The 25,215-nt window shown below is 37.5% G+C and overlaps 1 protein-coding gene across 5 annotated transcripts in view; it reads right to left on the reverse strand.

Annotated features, from left to right (window-relative positions):
* The window catches only part of WWC2 (WW and C2 domain containing 2), a 153,119-nt gene that overhangs the window by 40,380 nt on the left and 87,524 nt on the right, over positions 1 to 25,215 (reverse strand). For 3 of the 5 annotated variants that reach the window (XM_034401374.3, XM_034401372.3, XM_087874724.1), the window contains 7 exons: positions 24,365 to 24,444; positions 20,351 to 20,480; positions 19,629 to 19,775; positions 18,433 to 18,506; positions 12,229 to 12,468; positions 2,739 to 2,828; positions 689 to 1,302 (listed from right to left, as the gene is read on the reverse strand). In XM_034401374.3, coding sequence (XP_034257265.1) covers positions 689 to 1,302; positions 2,739 to 2,828; positions 12,229 to 12,468; positions 18,433 to 18,506; positions 19,629 to 19,775; positions 20,351 to 20,480; positions 24,365 to 24,444 — 1,375 coding nt within the window. The remainder of the gene's footprint in view (positions 1 to 688; positions 1,303 to 2,738; positions 2,829 to 12,228; positions 12,469 to 18,432; positions 18,507 to 19,628; positions 19,776 to 20,350; positions 20,481 to 24,364; positions 24,445 to 25,215) is intronic. The other 2 variants (XM_087874725.1, XM_034401375.3) reach the window with 1 other exon arrangement.

The raw sequence follows: 25,215 nt of genomic DNA on the forward strand, positions 1-25,215 counted from the left end.
AACTTCAGTAATTAGTAGGTAGAAACAGATTGTAGAAAATGTGGGGAAAACAATGTGCAGCTTAAGATCAGATCTTTGGGGCACAAGCTTCCCTACCTGTGCTGTTAAATGAGCTGATTGAATAGTGAAGATATTATCAACAGCACTGGCCCTCAAGGGATTCTATTCTGCCCATGGCAGCTCACTGGTTTTGTGAACATCTTCCTGTTATAAAGTTATCCAGTGTCTCTGTCTCAGTGCCTCTATTGTCAGTATATCTTCTTATGAGAGTGAAGGTTCATTCTCCGAGCCTTCACTTAAATCCTGCACCTGAGCTACAGATATTCACCACTATATCATATCTTCCTATTGCTGTGATATCCTTTCTAGTACATTTACTGCCTGTTTTTTTTTTGTTTGCTTGTTTGCTGTTGCTGTTTCACCACAATTTTTAGAATTCTACCCACTTTATAGTAGTTTCTCAAGTTTAATCTCCCTGGATCTTTCATATCTAGTCCTACTTCTTAAAGTTTCATATAGAAGTGATGTGCTGAGCTGATGATGATTTTATTTGTTAACAGTGACTTATCAGCTTATCAGGAAAAAATGCACAATTTTTTGAGGACATATTGGCTGCTAAGTGAGTAAGTAACTGAGTTTGATCCAGAGAGGGAGAATTGGCTGAGTTTGAATAGCAAGACATATTTACCTGTATTTCTTGAATGTGATATGCTCTGTGAAACACTTTCATTGCGATATTTATCATTAAGTGATTGAGAAGATATTCTAGTTTCAGAATCCAGGAAAATTTGTTTCTCACAGGTAGTAATGCCTGTAAAGTCACTGGGTAAATCGCAGTCATCAAAGTCCGTGGTGAAATGATGTAATGGAGAATCTCGAGGAGGGACTGAAAAGCCACCTTCTAAAACCAAAGGTGATTCAGGAGGAGATAATGATGAAAGGGAAGATCTTGAAGAGAATGATGTGATAGATTTAGGAGGTTCAGTTATTTTAGGTGCATGACTTGCTGCCAAAGAACTGGAAGAGTCACTGTATCCCATTTTCTCATGGGAGCTGGCCACTTCATTTTCATGAATGGTGGTAATAGGGCCAGAAGGAATATAACCACATTTCTCTTGTAATATGAAATCCAATTTATATTGATAGTCTAAATCTACAGGTTGATCACCTTGGTTGTAGTAGAGGTCTGTAGAGTTAAGAGAATTCAGTGACCCCCTACTAGATGTATTCAGGGACCCTCGACTAGATGCTAAGGATCCCAAGCTGCTCCCTGAAGACACTGATAACGTACTGGCAGAGAGGCTGCAACAAAGAAGCAAAGAGCTGTCATTCTATTCTATCAGTAGTATATTCAGATGATCTCAAATCACAGGTAAAACTTAAAATTTAATCCATGTTAGTCATGAAATTGACAAGTATAATAATATCTCTTAAAAGGAACACATTTTGCAATGTCTGAATACTACCAAAAAGAAATTTCAGATGACAGAGTATTAACTATAGCAGCAACATGACTTCCTTAGATGGCTCTTTAAAAAAAAAACATATAAGCAATCATAAAAAAATTCAGTTATTTTAATTATAATTCTTTTTTTAAAAAAAAACCCTGATTTTTAAATATATCAATTTTGTGTAATACTGCACAAAATTGTGTGACAATCTCTACCACTTTAAAATATTGCTGATTACTGTAACAGTTTCATGAGGACACATTAGAAAGTACAATTAGAACAATAAGAAAGTAGTTTTGTATTTAGCAATCCACAACTCCTATCTAAATTTAGATAGTCTTAGATCACTGTTTGAGATACCCTATTTTTCCCATTCTGGTATTTTCTACTCAGTTGGTAGGTAAAGTATATGAACATTTATTTATTTAGCATATGGCAAATACATGGACTTATAGTGGTTCAAATGGTAATGTCCAGTCCACCCAGCCATTCAAAGACAATTCAAGTATATGAACAAATAATACATAATACCTGAAGAGAAAGGAAAACAAAATACAGTACAGAAATGTCCATATAACATGGACATTTCTGAATTTAAGGAAATACTGCTTTGTTCACTGGTTATTAATCATAGTAAACACTCTCTCAATAAATGGAATCACATTAGTGCAGTGCTGCCCTTAAGAAAGACGGCACTATGAAATCAATAAAAAGAACATTAATACAAGCTATTCCTTAGTGATTGTCATTTGCATCTGTGCACAGATGTGTTGAGAAAATGAGCATTTGAAGTAAGATGCAATGTACTTATATTCATGATTTATATCTTTCATTTTTGCCTAAATGGTTTAGGTAGTCCTCAATTTATGATCACAATTGAGCCCAAAACTTCTGTTGCTAAGCAGATAATTGTTAAGTGAATTTTGCCTCATTTTATGACCTTTCTTTGTAACAATGTTTCCATGTGCAAAACTGATTGTTACTCATAGTAGAAACAGCCAACCTATTTGTTTCACAATTTTCCACCAATGTAGCTTGAATAATATAGAGAAAGGGCTATAACAGATCAGTCATATATATTTTTTGCTGGCAAAAAAATTGCAGTTCAGTACTTAGACAATAGATAACCAAGCTTTTAGTAAGAAGACATTTGTGTAAGACAGCTTCCAAGTTAATATTCCACCTAAATCAAAATAGACAATTCAGAAATACAGTATGCCAACAGCAGTTTTGGACAAACTGTTATTATCATTTGTCAAAAATCTGGTGTAAACAAAGTTATTTTACCTTTTAAGCTGGGAATGTAAATGGGTGGTTAGATGACTAGTTTCTTCAAGTTTTTTAACCAATTTATTCTTTCTATCTTCTAATTTCAACCTAGAAGATGAAAGAGTTTGTCTGTCAATATATAAATGCATATACATTGTAAAGAGAACCTTGTTTTAAAAGCATAATGACAAACAGCTGAAGGCAATTTATTTAAGTTCAACCAAATCACAAGTCAAATGGAAATTTTCAGGGCAGCTGAAAGATTATGGTACAGAAGTATATTTGTACTATACCATTAATATGTTTAATTGATTAGTGTTAGTGAATAGCCAATACATATTCTCTCTTTTGGGGGGGGTCTAAAAATCTTTCAAAATATTTTCATTTTGTTCTCTTTCTCAGATTCTGACCATGAACTGTTTCTGGAAATATATTAGCCCTGGCTAATGGGTAAGGATATAATAATTCTCAAACTGCTAAAAATTAACTGATCAAATGAAAGTTATAGATGAAGAACAAACTACCATCAATGTTGGACTGTGCAGTCCATTAGCTAATAATCATTTGAAGGTACCTTACATCTATTATGCTTGCGCCTGTTTGTAATTATACTCTTATTTATCCTGGAGGAGCTGGTGAGCTACTAAATTAATTTACAATATTTTTAAAGATGTGGGCTGGATACTGCCAATTCTTGAGAACCATATTCTCAAAGATACTGTCCTTGTATTCCTATCTCTTAGTTTTTGTTTCGCTATTTATCTAGCTCAGTTATATCTATCCTTTACTGGATAGAAAACTCTCATTTGGATATTGTCCAACCTGCACCCCCCCTTCCCCCCAGAATATACCAACATTAAGTGAGACTATACTATGAGGTGAGAAATTCAGTTTTCTACAAAAACTATGATTTATTATTGCATCCAGGTATTTTTAAACAAACGTTATTAGGCCAGCCTGTAATTGCAGTGATATACTGAGACACACCACTCACTTGAAATACTTTTGTTTTGTTCAGAAACCTGGTCCAAAATATTCTCAAATACAGGTGTCTTATTTCCTAATCCAGCTGCACTGAATGAAGGAGTTATGTTAGGCATCTGACCTGACTATAAAAGCTTAATGGCAGCCCTTGAATGAAAAAAAGAAAAAAAAAACTTTCAACCTTCTGCCTACAAAGAAATGAGCTTTCCAATTTCCAGCTGAAGAGAACATAATTGCTGAATAATTAAAATATGGCACTTGCTCAAGTCTCTGCCTATTAATAATCCACTTTAGGCTTTGGAGTCTTTTTGCAAACACCAAGATCTTTGGGGGTTTTTTGTATATTCATCTTAGCTGCAGATGCTGGTATTTCCTATAGAAGAAGAGCATGGATTGAAATGTCATGGTATCATCTACATATAATACTACATACACCTATCTGAAATTCTGCTTTTGATAAATAATTGACCATGGAATTTATGTGATAATTAAATAGTATTGGATGATGTTAATTAAAAATAAAAATGATGAATATAATGATGTTAATTAAAAATAAAAAAAAATATAATACACTGAGCAAAGGGCTGAACTGAAGGTAAAATTGAAGGTTGGAAACACCATCAAAACCTTTAATGACTGGGCCATACATGTGATATGATATACAAAGTGAACCAGGCAGTTTAGACTGCAAAAAAAAAATATTCATGATTATTCACTATACTACATCCCTACAATGATACAGATAGATTATATCTGCTCACAGAAATGAAACAGAAGTTTACTTCAAGTCAAACAAACTGTCAAAGAAGAAAAACATGCACAGGCTGATTATGTCACAGACAACCAAGAACAAGCATTGATGCAAGTTAAAAATTAGAACTTATTGAACGTGTAGGAAATGAAACATGAACCTCTAAATAATGTTTAGAAAGCTGACAAGGAAAAGCATTACATGGTCAATTTCTACAAGAGACTGAGATGAAAGTGGATAAAGATAAAACCTGGCAATGGCTTTCAACTGGAACAATTAAAAAAACCCTTGAAGGCTGGATTTTGGCTGCTCGAGAGTAAACTATTCAAACTGATGCAATTAAGGCCAGAACTGAAGAACCATCAAAATCAAAGAACAAGTAGTGCAAAGGAGCAGAAGAAACAGTAGACCATATATTTGGCTCTTACAAAAAGATTAATCAGACTGATTATAAACAATGACATAATACACTCACCAAAATGATTCACTAGAACACCTGTAAAGATCATCATGCACCAGTAGTGAAAAACTGGAATAATATAATTGGAAAAGTAGTTGAAAATGAGAAGGTTGAAATATTTTGGGATTTCTGAATTCAGTCTTGAATCATAATACTCAGATCTAACTGTGACTGAAAAGAAGATAGATGGATAATTGATGTGGCAATACCAGGGGATAGTATGAGCCATGGTGGCACAATGATTAGAATGCAGTATTGCAGGAAAACACTGCCGATTGTCTGGAGTTTGATTCTGATGAACTCAAGGTTGATTCACCCTTCCATCCTTCCAAGGTTGGTAAAATGAGGACCCAGATTTTTGGGGGCAATATGCTGATGTTATAAACCGCTCAGTGAGGGCTGTAAAGCACTATAGAATGGTATAAAAGTCTAAGTGCTATTGCTAGTAGAAAGGAAAACAAAAAATTGGGGGGGGGGGAAATCACAAAATATCAAGATCTGAAAACTGAAATTGAAAGCATATGGCCTAAATTGGCTATGGTGGTCCCATATTGACACACAGGGTGCCAATACCAAAAATTCTTGGATGGCACTTAGAAAATATACACATTGACAAAATGTCCATCTGTAAATTGCAAAAGGCCATATTGCTTGGATCTGCACATATACTATGCCAATACATTACGACATCCTAAATTCTTGGGAAGAACTCAATGCGTATGAACGCCAACACCAGCTAAGAACTGGCAGCTGTGACTTCACATATTTGTAAACAGATAATAATACTAGCAGCACTTTCCCATTTTCTTTCAGCAAAGCCACAGAAGGAGTTTGGAAGCTCTTATTATTTTATTTCCACACTTCTTTTGCTGCCACAAATGAACAAACCAGAGATTAACTTAAACAATATAATTAGTAAAATTTGAAGTGATATTTTCTCATATAAAATATTTTAGTAGTATTTCTGGATTTCAGAAAAGCCAATGTTGCAAAGGAATAGATTTCATTTTGAATTTAAATTTAACAAGCACTTTTAACTTTCCATTCTAATGTCTATATATCACAAAAAGCAGTCTGTAACAGTTGAGAAGCTGGGTCGACAATAGTTGCCAAATGAAGGAATATTCAAGAATGAACTGAATATGATTGAAGAGTACAATTTGTCTGAAAGGGACTGAAGAAGTAGAAAGGACAATATATCCACATCTATAGAGAATATTTAGATTAAAAGATATTATAACCGTCTATTGTTGCTCATTCAATCAAGAGCAGATGAAGTTGCTATCTTTAAAAATAAGCAGATCTTCAAAGAGACATGGAATTGTAGAGATGGAGGACTTCAATTATATCTATTTGGAAAGAAAGTCTCTCATACATGTCCTTTTTGGAAAATTCCTACCCTATTTTTCTGATAATTTCCTTCTTGAAAAAAGTCAAGAAGGTATAAAACAATCAGCTACCCTTTACCATATTAAATAATATGGAAGACTTAATCAAGGAAGTCAAAGTAGCATTGACACCAAGGGAAAATGAATATTTAATTCATGAATCCTGATCATTAGGAAAACTAAAGCTGAATGTAGTCAAAAATATATCTTGGACTTTCATTGAGCAATGAAAATTATATACTATATGTAATGTTAATAGGAAAAAACCTGAAGGTAAGTGAGAACTCTTGAAGAAGGACACACTACAGTAAACATATATAACAATATCAAATAATTCCAGTGAGGGGAAAAAACAAAACAAGAAAAAACAACAATGCGGCTACTTGTGTTGTTTCCTTTTTACGGTTTGGTGAATACAGACCATGGCAAATTAGTCAATGCTGTGACAGTCCTGTCTTGATGTCTGGAGGCTGTTGAGGTCTGGATGGGGAGCAATGGGTTAAAACTGAACCCTGGCAGGAGGGACGTTGGGAACAGGGCTCCTTGGCTCTTGGGGAATTATCAACTTTGGCCATGGATGGGATTGCACTGCTCCAGGCAGATAAAGTCCATAATTTGAAAATTCTCTTGGATTTATGACTCTTGCTTGAGGAATAGGTGGCCCCTACCTTGTTATTTTTTCTGAAAGGCCTAAAGACATGGTTTTGTTAGTAGGCTTGTAGATCCCAGATTCCTACAGAATTAATCAAGTGCCTTGTTTATGTTTGTTACCATAGGGGAGAGGGTGGAGTTTGGGGGAGGATTCAAATTGTGGTTTTTTATTGTTTTATGCCAGCAGGAGTCACTGTGTATGAGTTGGACAGCTATAAAAATCTGTTCAATAAACAAAAATATGCCATATAGAGGAGGTGGAAATAAATAAATAAATCATTTTTCTCAAAAATATTCATAAATTATATTCTAAGTGCATTTTTAAGGGCAACAATTAAAAAACCACAAAAGCAAAGATGAATGCCCCTCCCACCCACCCATGTTTATTTTCTCCTCAGGGTAATGTTTCATCTATGCTTGGAAAGCCAAATTTAATAAGGCTGAAATAACACAAAAGCAACTGTCACAGAATCAGCTATATGAGAACATGCATAAGAATGCTAAGCTAATACTTAGTTTCAATTGTTCTTTTTCTCAAATATTTGCTTTTTTTTTTTCAAAAAAAGAACTATATATAATTATTAGCCATTGAGTGAAAAATCCATGTCAATAGGTTTAAAGTTATCAAGTTCTATATGCATTATGAGCAAATAAGAGTTAGGGAAGAGATATATTTCTTTTTCAAGAGGCTCTTCAATTGTTTAGTCTTTGGCGTTCTTACCTGCCATAAATCATTTGTGACAATTTTTGTTAAAATATTTAACTTGTTAACTTTAAGATTTGTTCATTGTTGTAATGATTTTACACATACATAAACACACCCACACCCACACCCACCCCAGATTGTTATCTTTTTGCTGCAGAAAAAAATCTAAACCAAATAGATATTATCTTGAGGTTGATTTTTTGCTTTTTGCTTTTTGGTGACTTCAGGTTAGCTTTGACTCCTGGTGACTGCCTGGAATTGTCCCTGCAGCTGTTTTGGCAAGATTTCAGAAGTAGTTTGCTGTTTCCTTTTTGTCGTGGCTGAGAGAAAGTAACTAGCACAAACTCACCCAGATGGCTTTATATCTTAAATGAGACTACAACTCATGGTTTCATGATTTCTAGCCTGGTGCCTTAATCACTACACCAAACTGGCTCTCGTCTTTATATTTATATATTGCAAGTTGAAAGCTCAGTGCTTTTCTGTCATATTCTTTTTATTCCATCTGCTCCTGGTTAGATACACAATCTTTCTTCAAAATTAGCCATTTGGTCAGGGCTAATCTGCTAAGAGCTGAAGATGGAACGGTATGAAGCAGAAGATGTATCTTATTTTGAAAGTTAAAGAAGCAAATTGCAATCTGGAGGTTCTATGAAATTCTTCTGGATCAGCTGCAGGTTGGACAAAGTAAAAGCTTGGAACAATTTTGTTGTTCCTAGTTTCAGTCAAAACAAAATCCTGAAGATTCTAAAAATATTTCATGGTGAGGTAGCAATGCTGAAATACATCACCCCTTCTTTATATATTTAGACTTAGACTTATATACAGCTTCACAGTGCTTTACAGCTCTCTCTAAGCAGTTTACAGAGTCAGCATATTGCCCCCAACATCTTGGGTCCTCATTTTACTGACCTCCAAAGGATGGAAGGCTGAGTCAACCTTGAGTCTGGTGAGATTCGAACTGCCAAACTGCTGATAAACAGCAGTCAGCAGAAGTAGCCTGCAGTACTGCATTCTAACCCCTGTGCCACCACAGCTCATAAAGAAGGAAATCCTTCAGAAAAAAGGATACATGGAGCTAATATTGTTTATTTTATACAATTGGTTCCTTGATGGTCTCAAAAAATTCTCACTGTGGCATATTCCACTAGCCCAGTGCCTTCCTTTCTGTCCCTCCTTTACCTCACAGCACAGCTATTAATACAGTGTCCGTGAATGCATCTCACCAACCCATCTACTTCCTGATCCTTTTCCTGTGTCTTTCTTCCTCTGCTTCCCTTCAACCACTGCAACCTGTGTCTATGTGATGAAAAGGGTCCATGCCAGTGGTGAGATTCTATCAGTTTGCCCCGGTTCAGGCAAACCGGTAGTGGTGGCGGCAGGAGGCTCTGCCCACCCACCCGGACGTCATCACGGACGCTCTGCACATGCACAGAAAGTTCTGCGCATGTGCAGAAGCACTGTGCGAGCTCACAGTTCCGAACCGGTAGCGAAGGTAAGTGAAAACACTACTGGCATGTTATACAAAAGCAATGTGAATGGTTGGAACCTCCCCAATTTCATATTTCACTCCTTTCCTTATTATCATTGGCATCAAAAGCATTAGATTCTTCTAGCTCGCTCTTACCCACTGTTTCAATTCATATCCAGACCAATCATGGTTGCTTCGATTTATGCACAAATCACATGAAACCAGTTGCTCCATTAATAAAAGTTTTCATGCACAAACTGCTTTGAATCTCATTAGCTGAAAGATAAGCAAAGCTGAAACAAGCAGAGGATTCAGACTGAGTCAAAAGTGAGTGGTGCACTGTTCTCTCTCAATCATCCCCCCCTTTTTTTTTGCAAAAGACTTATTGCAAAAGAAAGACGAGTTTCCTTTTTTTTTCTTCCTCTGCTCTTAATACTTTCCTCTCAAATGGTATTCCATGGTTATAGTCAGCATCCCCCTCTGCTCAAATTACATTCATCTTCTGCTTTCTAAAATCCATCAATTGTTTGTACTCTTTAGTAATAAACAAAAAACATTTCCGTAAAGTTCTGATCTGTTTGTATGTTTTAATTCCAATTTGTTCAAAAGCATTTTCATCAAAAAGTAACCTTTCTTATAATAATCAAAAATTACTAAGCTCTTTTTCCATTTTAAACTTTCTTACATCCAATCTTTGTTAAGCCTTTTGCCAAAATTTTTAAAGCTTTGAAACCTGGTTTTTCCTTTTAAACCAGAAAAAATGTTGACTCAATAAGTGAATTTCTCTTAGCATACTGCTTAAAAAATCTCGTTAGCTGTAAATTGATTACAACTGAAACTGTTTAAGAAAGTGAGGCTTCTGCTAACCTTGTGTCCATAAAAGATGCATTAGAGCTGTGAGCTTGACTGAAATGCTTCAGCTCCCAGCTGCTCAATTCATGAGTTCACCACAAAAACCCCAGTTCCTGTAACATCTGTCCAGAGTGCAAGTGGGAGATCTCACTTTCTTTCTTTATCTGGTGAAAGAAATTCACTGTCTGGTCACTGTTATCCACCACAATGCTATCCCCACTCTTTCAGAATGTCTAGTCTGCCATAGATCTTCATTCAGAAGCAGAACTACCTGTTTTGCTAGCAGACCACCTTGCCTCTGAAAATCCCAGTCACAGTTGCCAGTGAAATATCAGGAGGATCAATACTACTATTGTGTTCCCCAAAAATAAGACTTATCACGAAAATAAGCTCATGCCTGGTTTTTAAGCATGTGCCTAATATAAGCCTTATCCCCAAAATAAGCCCTAGTGAAGATCGTCATCAGCCTGGAGGATGGGTGTGGCAGCATTGGAGGTGGCGACGGTGCAGGGGGAAATGCAGGTGAGCTGATTACCTGTCCAAGCAGCAAGCGGAGGCAGAGGTGGGGGCAAGGCAGGTGACCTGGCCATGCCACAGAAAGCCAAGAGTAGGTGGGCTAGACCAGGCGGACGGCTGTGGGAGGTTTGTCTTCACGTGGTGGCACTTGCACCAGATGGAGGCAGAGGCACCGGGGGGAAGGCAGGTGATCCCGACACTCCATGCTGGCCGTGGGCAAGCCAAGAGATGCAAAGATAAGCCTCCCACGACCAGCCACCCACTCTGTCCCACTATCTCTCAGTTTGCCTGCGGTGCATCTGGATTGCATGCCTCCCCCCGTGCCTCTGCCTCCATCTGCTGCCAGTGCTGCCACGTGAAGATGGACTTCCCATGGCTACCTGCCCACTCCATCCTACCATCTCTCAGCTTTCCTGCTCCATTGCAGCTGTGAGCAAGCAGCAGAAGTGGACCTCCTGTACATGGGGAAAAAATAAGACATCCCCAAAATAAGGAATGTCTTAGTTCTTATTTTGGATCCTAAAAAAATATAAAACCAGGTCTTATTTTTGGGAAAACACAGAGTAACAGATACCAGCCATGGAAGCCAACACCAGTACATTTCACCACAGTTTTTAAAATTTCATGACTTTAAATTACAATTATTTACTTTAATTATAATTACCATGGTCAACTTTAACTTATGATAATACAGTAAGCCAAGGATAACATCTTAACATACCAACAAGTGAAGGAGATCAAATTGCATGCTGCTTATTAACCTTCTCTTTACATAAGTGGGTAAACAAACTAGACAGCTTGGTATAACATCCAAGCCCAGGATTACATTTATGGTGTCCAAACAAGCCAGAAATGTGTTTAAATCAAGGTTTAAAGTATCTATCTTATTTGTGCACAGCAACTATACAAAGTTCACACTAACCTCTCCTTGTCTTTTCTTCACCAACAGAGAATAGAAGGAAATAGGCTGCATTTATAGACAAAATACAAAAACCCATGGCGTATACTGTAAGAGCATGATCAGTGTGCAAAACAGGCACAGCAGATAAAACGTGACACTTCTACAGTCATCATTCTCCCTTTATCAAAAGTCAACATTTATATGCAGTACTTAAGGTTTTATAAACATGTCTTAATTAACATAAACCTACTCTGCAATTCTTAATATTCTATGGTTTTCCAATCCATTTTCTTCTTAAAAATACACTGTATTCTAGAAGGCTGAAGCATCTCGGTGTGGACCTTGATATAAATGAATAGAATCCAGCTGCCACAGTATACACCTTCTGAATTTAGTTAACTCCTTTGCACGTGTGTGGAAAAACATCTCTATCAACTATAAGTGGCTCCAGTGCAGAAGCAATGAGAATAATATTTGCAGTAAGAAGTTCATAAGGTCTCAGCTATTATCCCAAAACTTGCCAATGATATATTGCACTCTGCTGACTTCCTTCAGCTATTTAACATCAGGACTTGCTATTTTCATGCTGGTCGCAAATGAAGAACAACAGAGAGCTTGAAATAATATGAACTCTGTGCATTCTGTCACAGTGTGAAGGTCTTTCTGTATTACTGCCCACAAGACTAATTTTAAATTTAATTAAAATGTACATAGAACAGCTACTGAAAGAAAATGGCCCATTAGGGCACAACTCAGGCTCTCCAATAAGTATAAAGGTTAAGATGAATGAATAAATAAATGATAGAGGGAAAGGATTTTTTTCTATACCTTTCTGTAAGTTCATCACTAGGTGTGCTTTTCATAGATAGTTCCTCTTCCAGTCTCTTCCTTTCTGCTTCTAAATGCTTCAATTCATCTTGCGTGCGTTTACATGAGGTGACAAATTGAAGTTCTTTCAGAAGCTCTTCCTTTTCATTTATCAGCATCAACTTTTCCTTCTCAATTTCCAGTGCCCCGGGCCAAGCTTCACTTTTTAACTTAGAAAGTTCTATTTTTAAGTTTGCCATTCTAAAAGAGATAGACAGACACAAAGAACAGATAAACAAGGACTTCAAAAAGACAAAAACAAAGGAAAAGCCAGAAGGTCTCTTATCTCCTGGCCTCCTCCACTTTCAGGAGCTCAATAATATAGTAGGACTATACTATACATAATATTTTATATAAAGCCTAACAAATGCAGGCCAAAATCATGCACAGCATTTCTAATTATTTTTCTGGTTATTTATTTATTTAGGGCATATGGCATTTTTACAATGGTAATGCAGAGTAGTAATTTGGCAGCCTGTTTAGCAGCTCTGTTAGGTACACACCAGTGGTGGGTTGCTACCGGTTCACCCCAGATTGGGCAAACCGGTACCAGTAGCAGTGGGAGGCTCTGCCCACCCGCCTGGACATCTCTGCACATGTGCACGCCCACAAGCAAACCAGTAGCGAACAAAATTGAAACCCACTACTGGTACACACTTGTGTGCTTCCCAAGGTGCACCACAGAAGGTGAACTAGCTTTGCACCAGAAAGAAAGATGAGTGGCTTTTCCTGAAGCACCATCCAAGGTTCTCTCCCTCCACCTCACAAATGGGTGTTGCAACCTGGAAAGTTGGGGGCCAATAGGATTTTAACTGCTGCATGAAGCACCGGCTTGTCTCCCCACCGAACAGGTACCTCTTTATCTATTTGCATACAACATGCTTTTGAACTGCTAGGTGGGCAGAAGCTGAGGCGAGTGATGGGAGCTGACCTCACCATGCAGTGCTAAGACGTGAACCGCCAGAGCAGAGACCCTATCCAGTTTCATTAAGCCACTGAGCCATCACATCTCATTTTTCTAGCAAGTCAATATATAAAAATATTTGAAACAAACATATCATGTAGCATCCTTAATTCTGATCAAGTTTTTCACAGTAATATAGACAGTTGGTGGAGTTAAAGGTCAGAGGATGAGATAGTGCGCTTTTTTCACATGAAGTGAATGAATCAAATTCATATCATTTATTATTTATTTGATTTTATATCACCTTTATTATTTTTATACATAAAAATAGACAACACAACAATGTTGTGCTATGAGGTGGGTTGGTTGAGAGTGTGTGTCTGGCCCAAAGTCATCCAGTGAGGTTTCATGTCTAAAGTGGGACTAGAATTTGACTAGAACTCTTAGCACCTTAACCACTACACCAAACTAGATCTATAATCTGATCTGTCCAGGGCTATCTTAGTTAACAATTAGGGACAGGAAAAATAAGAATCCTTTATAAGTTCCTGAGAGTCGAGTGAAGTGCATTATTTACATGATGGTTGGTTTTATTACAAAGTGATTTACCCATTGATAAGGTTTTTAATTGCAAGACAATGAAAAGTTTTAATGAACAAAGGGTTTCATTTTATACAGTAATTACTACCACAGGAAATAGCAGCTGTCAGCCTTCTCTGACATTCATTTTATGGAATGTTCTCCTAAAGAGATAATGTTTCAAATTCTTTCCAGCATAAAAATTCAAAATGTGTTGTTGGCATAGACTAAACCAAAAATCTGATCCACTATTCCATTTACATAGCCCCCCCTTCCTCCCCCCCCCATGGTGAAACTTAACAAAAGGTCATGAATGCACCAGTATTCTTACTCATGGATTATGGTATTACAGGAAATATATGGAGTTCTAATGTAACCATTAAGGCATTTATAATCCATTGATTATATAATCACTTTTAAAATTGGTATCTACTATGGTAGATATCATAGTTGGTATCTATTAGCTTAGCCTTCTAATTTTGATTTCTTAAATAGCTAAGTGGCAGTTCTAAAAGCTATGTACAACTAACATGGAAAAAGATAAAAATCATTCTGGCTTACTAAATAAAGGCCCATATTGATGGAATGCATCAGGTTTATTTCATTTTATCAATGGTTCGTATTTAGCCAAGCTTGGCTAGAAATAACCCTGACTATTCAGTGACATGCAAGGTGGGATGGTGTCTCAAAGAGTTTTTTTCTTCTTTAAAATGTTACTTATCAGTAATTGTTACTGACTTATCATCTCTCCAGCTACCAGAGTATGCTTCTTAGTTTCTTATATTAGATGACTAATGACTTGCCTTTAATATTGTACTTGATCACTGAATTAAGTTTTCAAGTCTTCTTCACTGATACTGCTTGTCAATTCCACATTTTATTTTAATGGCAGATTTCTATTATATTTGAACCATTTATATGTTTTGAATAAGATGTTGAAGGCTTCCTGAAGCCTTTTAGAAACAATATTTTCAATTTATTAATGTGATGAGAAAAAAGATGGTGAGCTGAAAGTATCATTTATGCTGTATACTTTACATTATTGTATATGTAGACCTACTGCCTTGTGTAGTGACTGTTCAAAGTTATGACAGCACTGAAAAAGCAATTTTACAACCAATCTTTGAATTGAAAACTCATGCGACACCCTTGCGGTCACATGATTGATATTCAGGCACTTTGCAACTGGCAGGATTTTACACATTTACATGGTCACATTTACATGATCGCCATCTGGGGCTTTGCAGAATCAATAGAGAAGGCAGCAGTAGACAGTCATTTTGGTATTGTGGTTGAGGTGCTGGCCTAAATCCTAGGCGACTGTAAGATGACTCTGGGCTGGTCACTCTCTCTCAGCCCAACCCCCCACACATGATTGTTGTATGTGGAAAATAGAAGAAGGAAGGAGAATTATGTATGTTCACCACTTTGAGTTATTTATGAAAGTGAGTTGGAGAGACTGAGCAAGAGTGGATTGGCAAGGGTGTATGAGGAAGCCGTGTGAATCAGGGATGGCACAGAAGGGTATGGCATGAACACAGAGGTGGCTAGAGCAGACTGTGTGGGAGGGGATATTTATCCCAGTGATTTGCAACCTTCCCTGCCAGCTCCCCAATTAACTTTCTCAGGAGGATGGCAGTGAAGGTTGTAAATAGCAATCATGTGTTTATAGAGTACATCAATTGATTATAAGTGTGAACTGGTTGCCAGATGCCCAGATTGTGATCACATAATTTCAGGGGTGCTGGGATGGCCAGAACTCCAAGGACCAGGTGTATCCACATTTGAACAGTGCTGAATTGAATTGAATTTGAATTTATTAAATTTTTATACCGCCCTTCTCCCAGAGGGACTCAGGGCGGTGAACAGCCAGGATTAAAATACATACAATATGAAAATTAAAATAATTTAAAACATAATTAAATCCGTGTGGCTTCCCCAATTTAAAAGCCCTTACCCATAAAACAATTAAAATTTTTAAGCCAGCCCGGCTTGCTGAAAGAAGAAGGTCTTCAGAGCCCGGCGGAAAGTACGGAGGTCCAGGATCAATCGTATCCCTGGGGGTAGCTCGTTCCAGAGGGCGGGTGCCCCCACAGAGAAGGCTCTCCCCCTGCGGGTCGCCAGTCGACATTGCTTGACCGACGGCACCCTGAGGAGACCCTCTCTGTGGGAGCGTATTGGTCGGTGGGAGGTTGTCGGTGGCAGAAGGTGGTCTCGTAGGTACCCAGGCCCTAAGCCATGGAGCGCTTTAAAGATGAGAACCAATACCTTGAAGCGCACCCGGAAGACCACCGGAAGCCAGTGCAGCTCGTGCAGGAGAGGTGTTACATGGGAGCGCCATGTCGCCCCCATAATCACCCGCACAGCTGCATTCTGGACCAGTTGGAGCCTCCGGGTACTCCTCAAGGGAAGCCCCATGTAGAGAGCATTACAGTAGTCCAGGCAGGAAGTAACGAGGGCGTGAGTGACTGTGCATAAGGTGTCCCGATCCAGAAAGGGGCGCAACTGGCGAATCAGGCAAACCTGATAAAAAGCCCTCCTGGCCACAGCCGTCATATGCTCTTCTAAAGACAGCCGTGCATCCAGGAGAACGCCCAAGTTATGAGCCTTCTCTGTGGGGGCCAATGACTCGCCCCCAATAGCCAGCGATGGCACCAGCTGGCTATATCGGGACTCTGGCAACCACAGCCACTCGGTCTTAGAGGGGTTGAGTCGAAGCCTGTTCCTCCCCATCCAGACCCGCACAGCCTCCAGGCACCGAGACATCACTTCAAGGGCATCATTGGGGTGGTCTGGGGTGGAGATGTACAGCTGAGTATCGTCAGCGTACAGATGGCACTGCACCCCAAATCCACGGACGATCTCACCCAGAGGCTTCACATAAATGTTGAACAGGAGAGGTGAGAGGACCGAACCTTGCGGCACCCCACAAACAAGGTGCCTTGACCTCTGCCCCCCCAGCCAACACGGACTGCGACCGGTTGGAGAGATAGGAGGAGAACCACCGTAACACGGTGCCTCCCACTCCCAACCCCTCCAGCCGGTGCAGCATGATACCATGGTTGATGGTATCAAAAGCCGCTGAGAGATCTAATAGGACTAGGACAGAGGAACAACCCCTGTCCCGAGCCCTCCAGAGATCATCAACCAATGCGACCAATGTCATTTCCGTGCTGTACCTGGGCCTGAAGCCGGACTGGAACGGATCTAGATTGACAGTTTCATCCAGGTACTGTGGGAGCTGTCGCGCAACCACACACTCCACAACCTTCGCCACAAAGCGAAGGTTGGAGACTGGGCAGTAGTTTGCCAAAACAGCCGGGTCCAGAGAGGGCTTCTTGAGGAAGGGCCTCACCACTGCCTCTTTCAAGGCGGGAGGCAAGAAACCCTCACTCAAAGAAGTGTTTATAATCCTCTGGAGCGAGCCTCATGTAATCTCCCGGGTAGCCAGCACCAGTCAGGAGGGGCACGGGACCAATAAACATGTGGTTGCGTTCAACCTCCCCAGCATCCTGTCCACGTCCTCGGGAGTCACAGGGTCAAACTCACCCCAGATAACATTCTCAAGACCCGCCTCGGACATCCTGCCTGAACCCACCCAGTCAGAATCCAAGCCTTCCCAGATTTGAGCAATTTTATTGTGCAGATAATGTGCAAAATCCTCAGCTTGCCCTTGCAAGGGGTCTTCCTGCGCTCCCAGATGGAGAAGGGAGTGGGTCACCCTAAACAGGGCGGCTGGGCGATTATCTGCCGACGCGATAAGAAAAGTAGTTACACTTTGCCGCTTTTATCGCCACTAAGTAGGTCTTGATATAAGACCTCACTAGTGTTCGGTCGGATTCGGAACGACTAGCTCTCCAACTACTCTCTAGGCATCTTTTCCGGCGCTTCATCTCCCTCAGCTTCTCAGAGAACCAAGGAGCTGGGCAGGTTCAGCGCTGGGTCAGAGGCCGCAAGGGCCGCAAATGCATGAAGTTGCTGTCGCAACTTCAAACAATCACTGAAAGCATGATTGAAGATCTAGGACTATCTATTAAATTATGACTTCTAGTAACATTTTTTGTTGCTTTTTAATGTTTCAAGTAGCAATTTTTTCATCATTTGCAATTTCTGTAGGTATCAATAAGGATTTCCCATGTCATCTGATAAACAATTGCTATTCCTTTTTAGGTTGAAAAGCTCACTTTATTCAGATCTGACATTGCCTTTGAGTACGTGGTATGTATTTTGCACCTTGGTTCTAATATTGAATTTAAGATTACTGTGTTACATTTTATGTCATTACAATTAAGATTATGTTCTTAAAGCTACTAGTTTACATATCCTAATTTTCCTGTTATCACCTAAACATACAGGCAATTCTGAAGTGTTTGTTTTGCAAGTGAGGAAACTGCTAGTAATAACCTGTTTCCCTAAATTTGCTGTTTAATTTGGTTCACATTCTTTTGCTTACAATTCTTTTGTTAGTGGAAACAAAATAGCTCCAAGTATTCACTAATAGTCCAATATACAAAAATAAATGATCCAATATACACAAATAAATGATCCTGATAAGAATATTAAACTATGTTTTCAAGAGATGCATCCAGTAGATGTCACTGCAAGCATTATATTGGCTACATGGCTTTATAGACTGAGATACAAAATGTATATTGTAACAAAGAAATAAACTGTTTCTTTACCTTCTTTTAGCTTCTTCATACTGAAGACTCAATCTGACCTTTTCAGCTAAATTGGCCATGTTCTTTACACTGACCTGTTGAAAGAATCACCATCTCACAGCATATATCATTAAGGATACATGAAATAATTCAATTTATTTAGCTAAATAAGCTAAATAAATAGAAACACATTTCAAAACACTAATTGCTATTTTGTCAGCTCAACGGCTAATTCAAATGTTTTCTAAAATAATATATGTTTATTACTACTAAATAACCCTAGGATATATTTTAATAGAAGAAAGTACAGTTCTATTAAGGCCAACTTTGAACCTCCATTTAATCCCAAATTGTTGCTTAGCACTTTGAACTCAGAATTTAAGAGATCGATGAAGCTCAAAGGAGGACTTCAATGAGACTGAAATTGTTAAAAACCACATTTAAGTATGGGCTGCTTCTAAGAAAATCCTAGTACAATCATTCACAGAGCCTTTTATGATTCCACCTTAAGAAATAGACCAAAGTTTGGAAAACATTTGTGAATATAAACCTATGGCAATCATTCCAGTCACTGAGAAATATTTTAAAGTGACTAAATTGGACTTTTTAAAATTGGACTTTGGGGTTTGATCATTGCTTTTTGGAGAAAAAAATAAATAAGGTTCACTTATATTTATATACATCAATATTCAATGAATACATGTCATTTTGGATAAGACCTATTTGACATAATGTGTTCGATGACTTCAAAAATGACTTCAGATTAAATTAAAATGTTTTTGAAATGTGATACCAATAGAGGGAGATGTGGTTAGACTGAATCTCACATTGTTAATCTAAATTCAGGATATCAGGAAGCCAAGAAGAAGAGGGGAGAAGAAGGCAGGGGAGGGGAGGGAAGATATCAATGAAATTCTAGACTTAAAATAAATAATAGAAGATGATGACGTATTCCATAGTATAGTAGTATACTATACTACTATACTATATATATATAGTATAGTAAAGGTTTGGTTTTGTGCGAATAAGAAAAAAATGCAAGTTTTTAATGTGTGTTGTAGCTACTTTGCTAAATTAAAACCAACTTGGATTACAATTAATATTCTAGAATAAAATTTATATCTGATATATTGACTAACATTTGACTCAGATCTCTTCAAGAGTATTCCATAGTTATTTTTTTTTATCCCCACCTTTAAATAATAGGAAAAACATACATCACCAGAAATGTCTGTCTGAGACCCTGCATCCAAAGTTTGCTTGGAGAGAGACTGTTGGGAATGTGCCAGGCTGCATCTCAAGTCTGATTCTGATTGGGCAATAGTTTGACCAAGAAGGAATCTTTCTCTCAACTTTGCAAGGCTCTGGGAACAACAAGAAACATCATTGCAGCTTTGTTATTACAAAAGAACAACAACACACAGCAAGAAATGCATAGGTAAAAGAGAGACAGAATAATTTAGAAAGGAATATCTTATAGTTGTTCATCAACATTTACCATATCTATTTTGAAAGACAACTAGATGCATGCTTTCTCCTCTCTGTCTCTCAAACAAGGTATTTAAAAAGGCATGGTGAGAAACTTTAGTTAGCTATGTCAATACTATCTTGCAATGGTTTCCAAAGCCTGGAAATGAAAATGGCAATCGGCAAACATTTTACAAGGCCAAAAGATATGCTCATAACACTGTAATCAATAAAACAATGCAATCAAAATACCCCTACCCTACCAAACGTATAGGAGATACTAAAATACACATATCCAGTTTCCAAGATCCAGTTCTGTAACTTAATCTCTCTCTTTTTTTCTTTTCTACAAATTTAGTAAGACCTTAGAAAGTACCTCTCTTACTTATTATGATGGCTATTAGGGCCTAATGCACCCTTATTCCCAAAAGACCACCACTACAAATGCTGAACAAAAATGATATCAAAATACCTTCATTAAATCTTGCTTTTCTTTTTCACCAGAGTTTATAGCTTTTTGGATAGACTTCAATTCATTCATAATAGCTTTGGCTTCACTTAACTCATATCCATTCTGGCCTCCAGACATTTTTTGGTCAATTCTGTAAAATAGTACATTGATAATAACTCTTTAAAAAACTGTTGTTCCTGGCATTTAGAAGAATAACCGATTGAGGGAAAGAGAAACAGGCAATTCTAATAATATTACCTTCCATAAATAGCAACTATTTTCAATCAAAATATAGGAGCATCAGAGAGTACTTTAATCTTTCCAAATTCTATCCCTACAAATAGATACTGTAAAGTGGGAATAGAGATTTTGGCAAACTGACAGCACAAAGCTTCAAATCACCTGGAAATTGAAGCTACATTCTTATATGTACCTCCCTAGGAAAAAGCCTTTTTAATCCTAGTGAATTTTGCTTCTAGGAAATAACATAGTATTGCACAAGAAATTAGAAATGATTATAACCTCCGTAATGTGATTTTTGATTTGTTAGACCAATTTATAACACACACAGTAATATAGGATTTTTTAAACTTATCATTTCCTGGCTTGCTTCCCACAAAATACTAAATCATACTGAGTAACTTGAACTAAGGTCTCCTCCCAAAATTAAATGCTAGTATTACTGCGTAGATTAGACTTTAGTATCTAGTATAACGTATCTTCTTGAAAGAATGAAAGCAAAAAGAATTATGAAGTGTTTTACATATTGCTGATCAATTATTTTAAAGTATTCATCCACATCTATAACATTAACTCCCAAAGACACATTTTAAAAAATAATTGGAATTTTAAAAGATTGATTTGTAAAAATTACAATAAATATCTTTATTCATAACCCCTGCCCCTGGTTCTGTCACTCCTTTTCCTACATCACCCTCCCCTTCAAAAATAGTCTCCCCCTTCTTCCATGGCATCATTATGCTTCCCCCTGGATATGCCCACTGAGGCTTTCAGCTACAGAATCCTCACATGGTGAAATGGGGGAGCCAGCAGCTTGGTCAGAAAATGGTGAAACTGCTGAATCAAGTCGGGGGACATAGACATACCTGGCATTCTCCCAGTTCATTGAGATTCTGAGTACCTTTTCCAATGGATCAGATACTGTGTGCTTTTGCCCCTTTGCCTAGAATCCTGGATTTCTTATACTTGGTATTCCTTTTATCCTTTCACAATTACAGACGGTGAGAGTGGGTGCTGGGAGCGTAAGGTGCTAGAGGGTTTATCTTTGACTAACAAGGATCAGTGAAAAACTGGATGCACTTTCATGGAGATATCTGTGATATACCACTTTCATGGTGGTATCTGCAAATTAAATGCTTCAGGACTGATCTGCTGGATGACCTTGAAGGGTCCCAGAAATTTAGCATTCAGTTTCTTAGATGGTTTTGTTCAGACAAAAAAATTGATAGAGAGCCAGACTTGGCTTATTCAGCTCTCACTCGCCCTTCCTGTCAATGGACGTCTGCCGGCTTCTTGTACAACTGCTTCAACTTGTTCTAGCTGCAGTTTCAACAGTGTTTGTGCAGCAGCTCTTGCAAAAATCCACAACTCTGGGATGGACTCTTCCTACCTTGGGTTCTCTGGTAGAACTCTAGGATGTGTGTCATACAAGGCTTGAAAGGGAGCAATTGATATGTGGAGACAGTTATTATATGAAAATTCTGGCAACAGCAGTAATGAGGACCAGTTATCTTGGCTATAGCTGCAGTAACATCTTAAATATTGCTGCAAGAATTGGTTTGTTTTCTCTGCCTTGCCATTCATTCTAGAGTGGTGGGCTGAAGACAAGATAACATGAACATTCAAAAGTGGGAACAGTGCCCTCCAAAATCTGGAAGCAAGTTGACTTCCTCTAGTGGAGACTACTCCGGAGACCATGCCTCTATATCAATAGATGTGATTCAAAAATAGCTGAGCTGTTTCCTTGGTAGTAAGCAACTACCCTTTACAAGGGATGAAGTAAGCCATTTTTGTAAAAAGATCCACTATGACTAGTATGGCTGTTTAGCTGAGGACTGAGGGTTAATCAACATCAGTCAAAGGGAGTTGAAAGTAGTTCATTTGTGGCTATGTAGTGATTTTAGGATGATCCCTCTTTTCACTTTTCCCTCAGGCTCTGCTAGTCCTTTTTCTATAAGAAGGAATGCCATGGTTTTCTTTTTTCCAATATAATCTATCATTCTTACTTTACCAAGTTATATTTTCCAAGGAAAAGATTTACAAAGTTTAAAACTCGAAAGGGTTTACCTATACTCTTACAGAGGATTTTTGCATTGAAAATAAAATATTTTCTTGACTTTATTATGGGCTTCCAATTAAAAAAATAATTACTCAAGAATTAGCTTAGAGCAAAATTATCCACATAATTTGATTTGTTAAATTTCATTAAAGAAAAGAGCCTTTGCACTGTAATGCGGGAAACAGAAATGACTATTTGTTGCAGAAACAGGAGATTAAAATATTATCAGTTAAACGACATATATGATGGAGATTAGTTTACCTATCCCAAACTAGAGAAAAGAAGGGAAAACACACTAGTCCAAAGCTTGTAACACTAAACCAGAATTTAAGATTATGTTAAGCATGATCTACACCTGGATTCTATTTAAATATGCTATTGACAGCAGAATATTTACTTCCTAATCATGTTTGATTTTTGTTACATTATCATCCAACCTGGATTAACTGCACATAAAAACAAGTGATATGAATCAGAGCTTTTCCAGCATGCTGCAGTTTTTGCTTGCTATTGCTTCAAAGTATTACATTTTAAGTTGCAACTACTTTTATAACAGATATGGCAGAAATGAATAAAGGGTCTTTCCAATATAAAATGTATTCTGACTCCCTGCTTTCAATAAATAGAATTAGTCATAAACTGACAGCCACAATTTTCATAACAAATGTTCATTGTTTATTTGTAGTACGCTGCTGAATGTTTCCCAAATTTGCTTTGGTTTCCTAATGAAATTACTTGCAAGCAAGTTGGTTTTCAAACAACATTTCATTTTACATTAATGTAACACAACCAGTGTGTTGGACTAACTTTAATTTTAATAGAAGCAGAAATTCTACAGCTTTAGGTATACATATGCTTTAAAAGAAAAAGCAAACTGGGAACAAAAAAATACCAGCATTTTTTATTATCTCCAACACTCATTTAAATTTTAAAAGTCTGTGGCTGTGAATTGCTTAAACTTTAATTCTATTTAATTTCATATTTTAAGATCATTTGGTATAGTAACAGGAATTATAGGAAGATTTAAATTCTTAACCATTTAAAAAAATGAAAAAAGAACACTTGCAAGAAATCTGCTCAACTTTCTTTTAAGTACATTTATTTAGCACTGGGTATTCTGTAATATGCCATCAGAGTTAATATAGCTGCTATTTATTTGCCACCCAGCCAATTTAGATGATTGACTTTTCTTTTTGGGCAGGGCAATCTTCAAACAGATATTCGTATTATGCTTGTCTAAACTTTGCCAAATACAAGTAGAGTGAGCAGGCACTTAGGGAATGCATAGATCAGTGGAGCAAAAAGAACATGGGATTTCTCCAATTTCTGATTTATTTCAGCCCCATCTTTCCTCTGTTTCAACCTTCTCACTGAAGCTTGTCCTTTTCCATGACAGTTAAATATTCAGTAAAGGTCTAATTATACTTAAAGGGCGCATGGTGCCAAATAACCAGCCTGCAATACTGTTTCTCTTTTTTGCTGCTTTTTTTGCTTTTCTCCATCACACAAGTGGCAGACAGGGACCTATTCAATTCTTTCACTTTTTACACCTTTTAAACAGCTTTCTACTTTTCTTTCTTAATAACAGGGCATTCTAAAGATGCTTAGATTTTCCATAGGAAATTGGTTGTAGATTTTTCTTACCTATTTCAAGAGAAATAATTATTCTATTTGATTTAGTTCTAACCAATGGGATGAATTATTTAAGTCAATTTCAATTATTTTCTTATACTCACTGTTGCAATGTTTCATAGCCTTGCTCCTTATATAATAATTCTTGCTTCATTTGCAAGAGTTCCCTCTTCAGTTTTTTAACCTTGTATGTAAAAATAAAAGTTTAAGACATTGCTTTTAAGATAGTGTAAAATAGTTCAGAATAATTAGCACCTTTAAACATGAACAATAAATAATACCTGGTATCTCAAATTGTCCTTGTTCCTGCTTTTTAAATACTACCACCATACATGTAAGACCACATGAAATTGACTTTATCACATGATATTCTGTGGAAAAAATGTTTTTCTTTCAAGTTTCTGCTGACTTGATTCAACATCATCTGATTTATAATATTAAAATGGCCCACAGCTATAGATGGTATCATAGGGCAGGAAAGCTCTTCCTTTTAACTCAGGGGTGTCCAATCTTAGCAATTTTAAGACTTGTGGACTTCAAATCCTAGACTTCTGGGATTTGAAGTCCATAACTCTTAAAGTTGCCAAGGTTGGACACCCCTGCTTTAACTCCTTTTCTGTGATTACACCTGCCCTGTGAAACAGCATTCTCCCTTCCAAGATATAGGTGCCCCAATCCTGTTCTTCTTTTGTAATACTTCTTTTGTAAGACCTGTTTCCCCAGGTGTTTGGGCCAAGAGGCTAGGTGAGCTCCCTAGTTTTGTTGTTGTTATTTTGAAGGTTTTTGTTTTAAAAAGGAAATGAAAGGTTGTATTCTGTAATGGTGGCTTTAATCTTTGTACACTGCACAGTGTCACTGCTGTGAGAAGTTAGCTTTATAAATCATACAAATGAATAAATCAACCCTTCTTAACTAAATCTTCAGGACTATTCTTCTCTCTGCAGAATTTTTTTTA

This window comes from Pantherophis guttatus, chromosome 8, assembly GCF_059756535.1.
Source record: "Pantherophis guttatus breed Tessera chromosome 8, ASM5975653v1, whole genome shotgun sequence".
Classification (NCBI taxonomy): Eukaryota; Metazoa; Chordata; class Lepidosauria; order Squamata; family Colubridae; genus Pantherophis; species Pantherophis guttatus.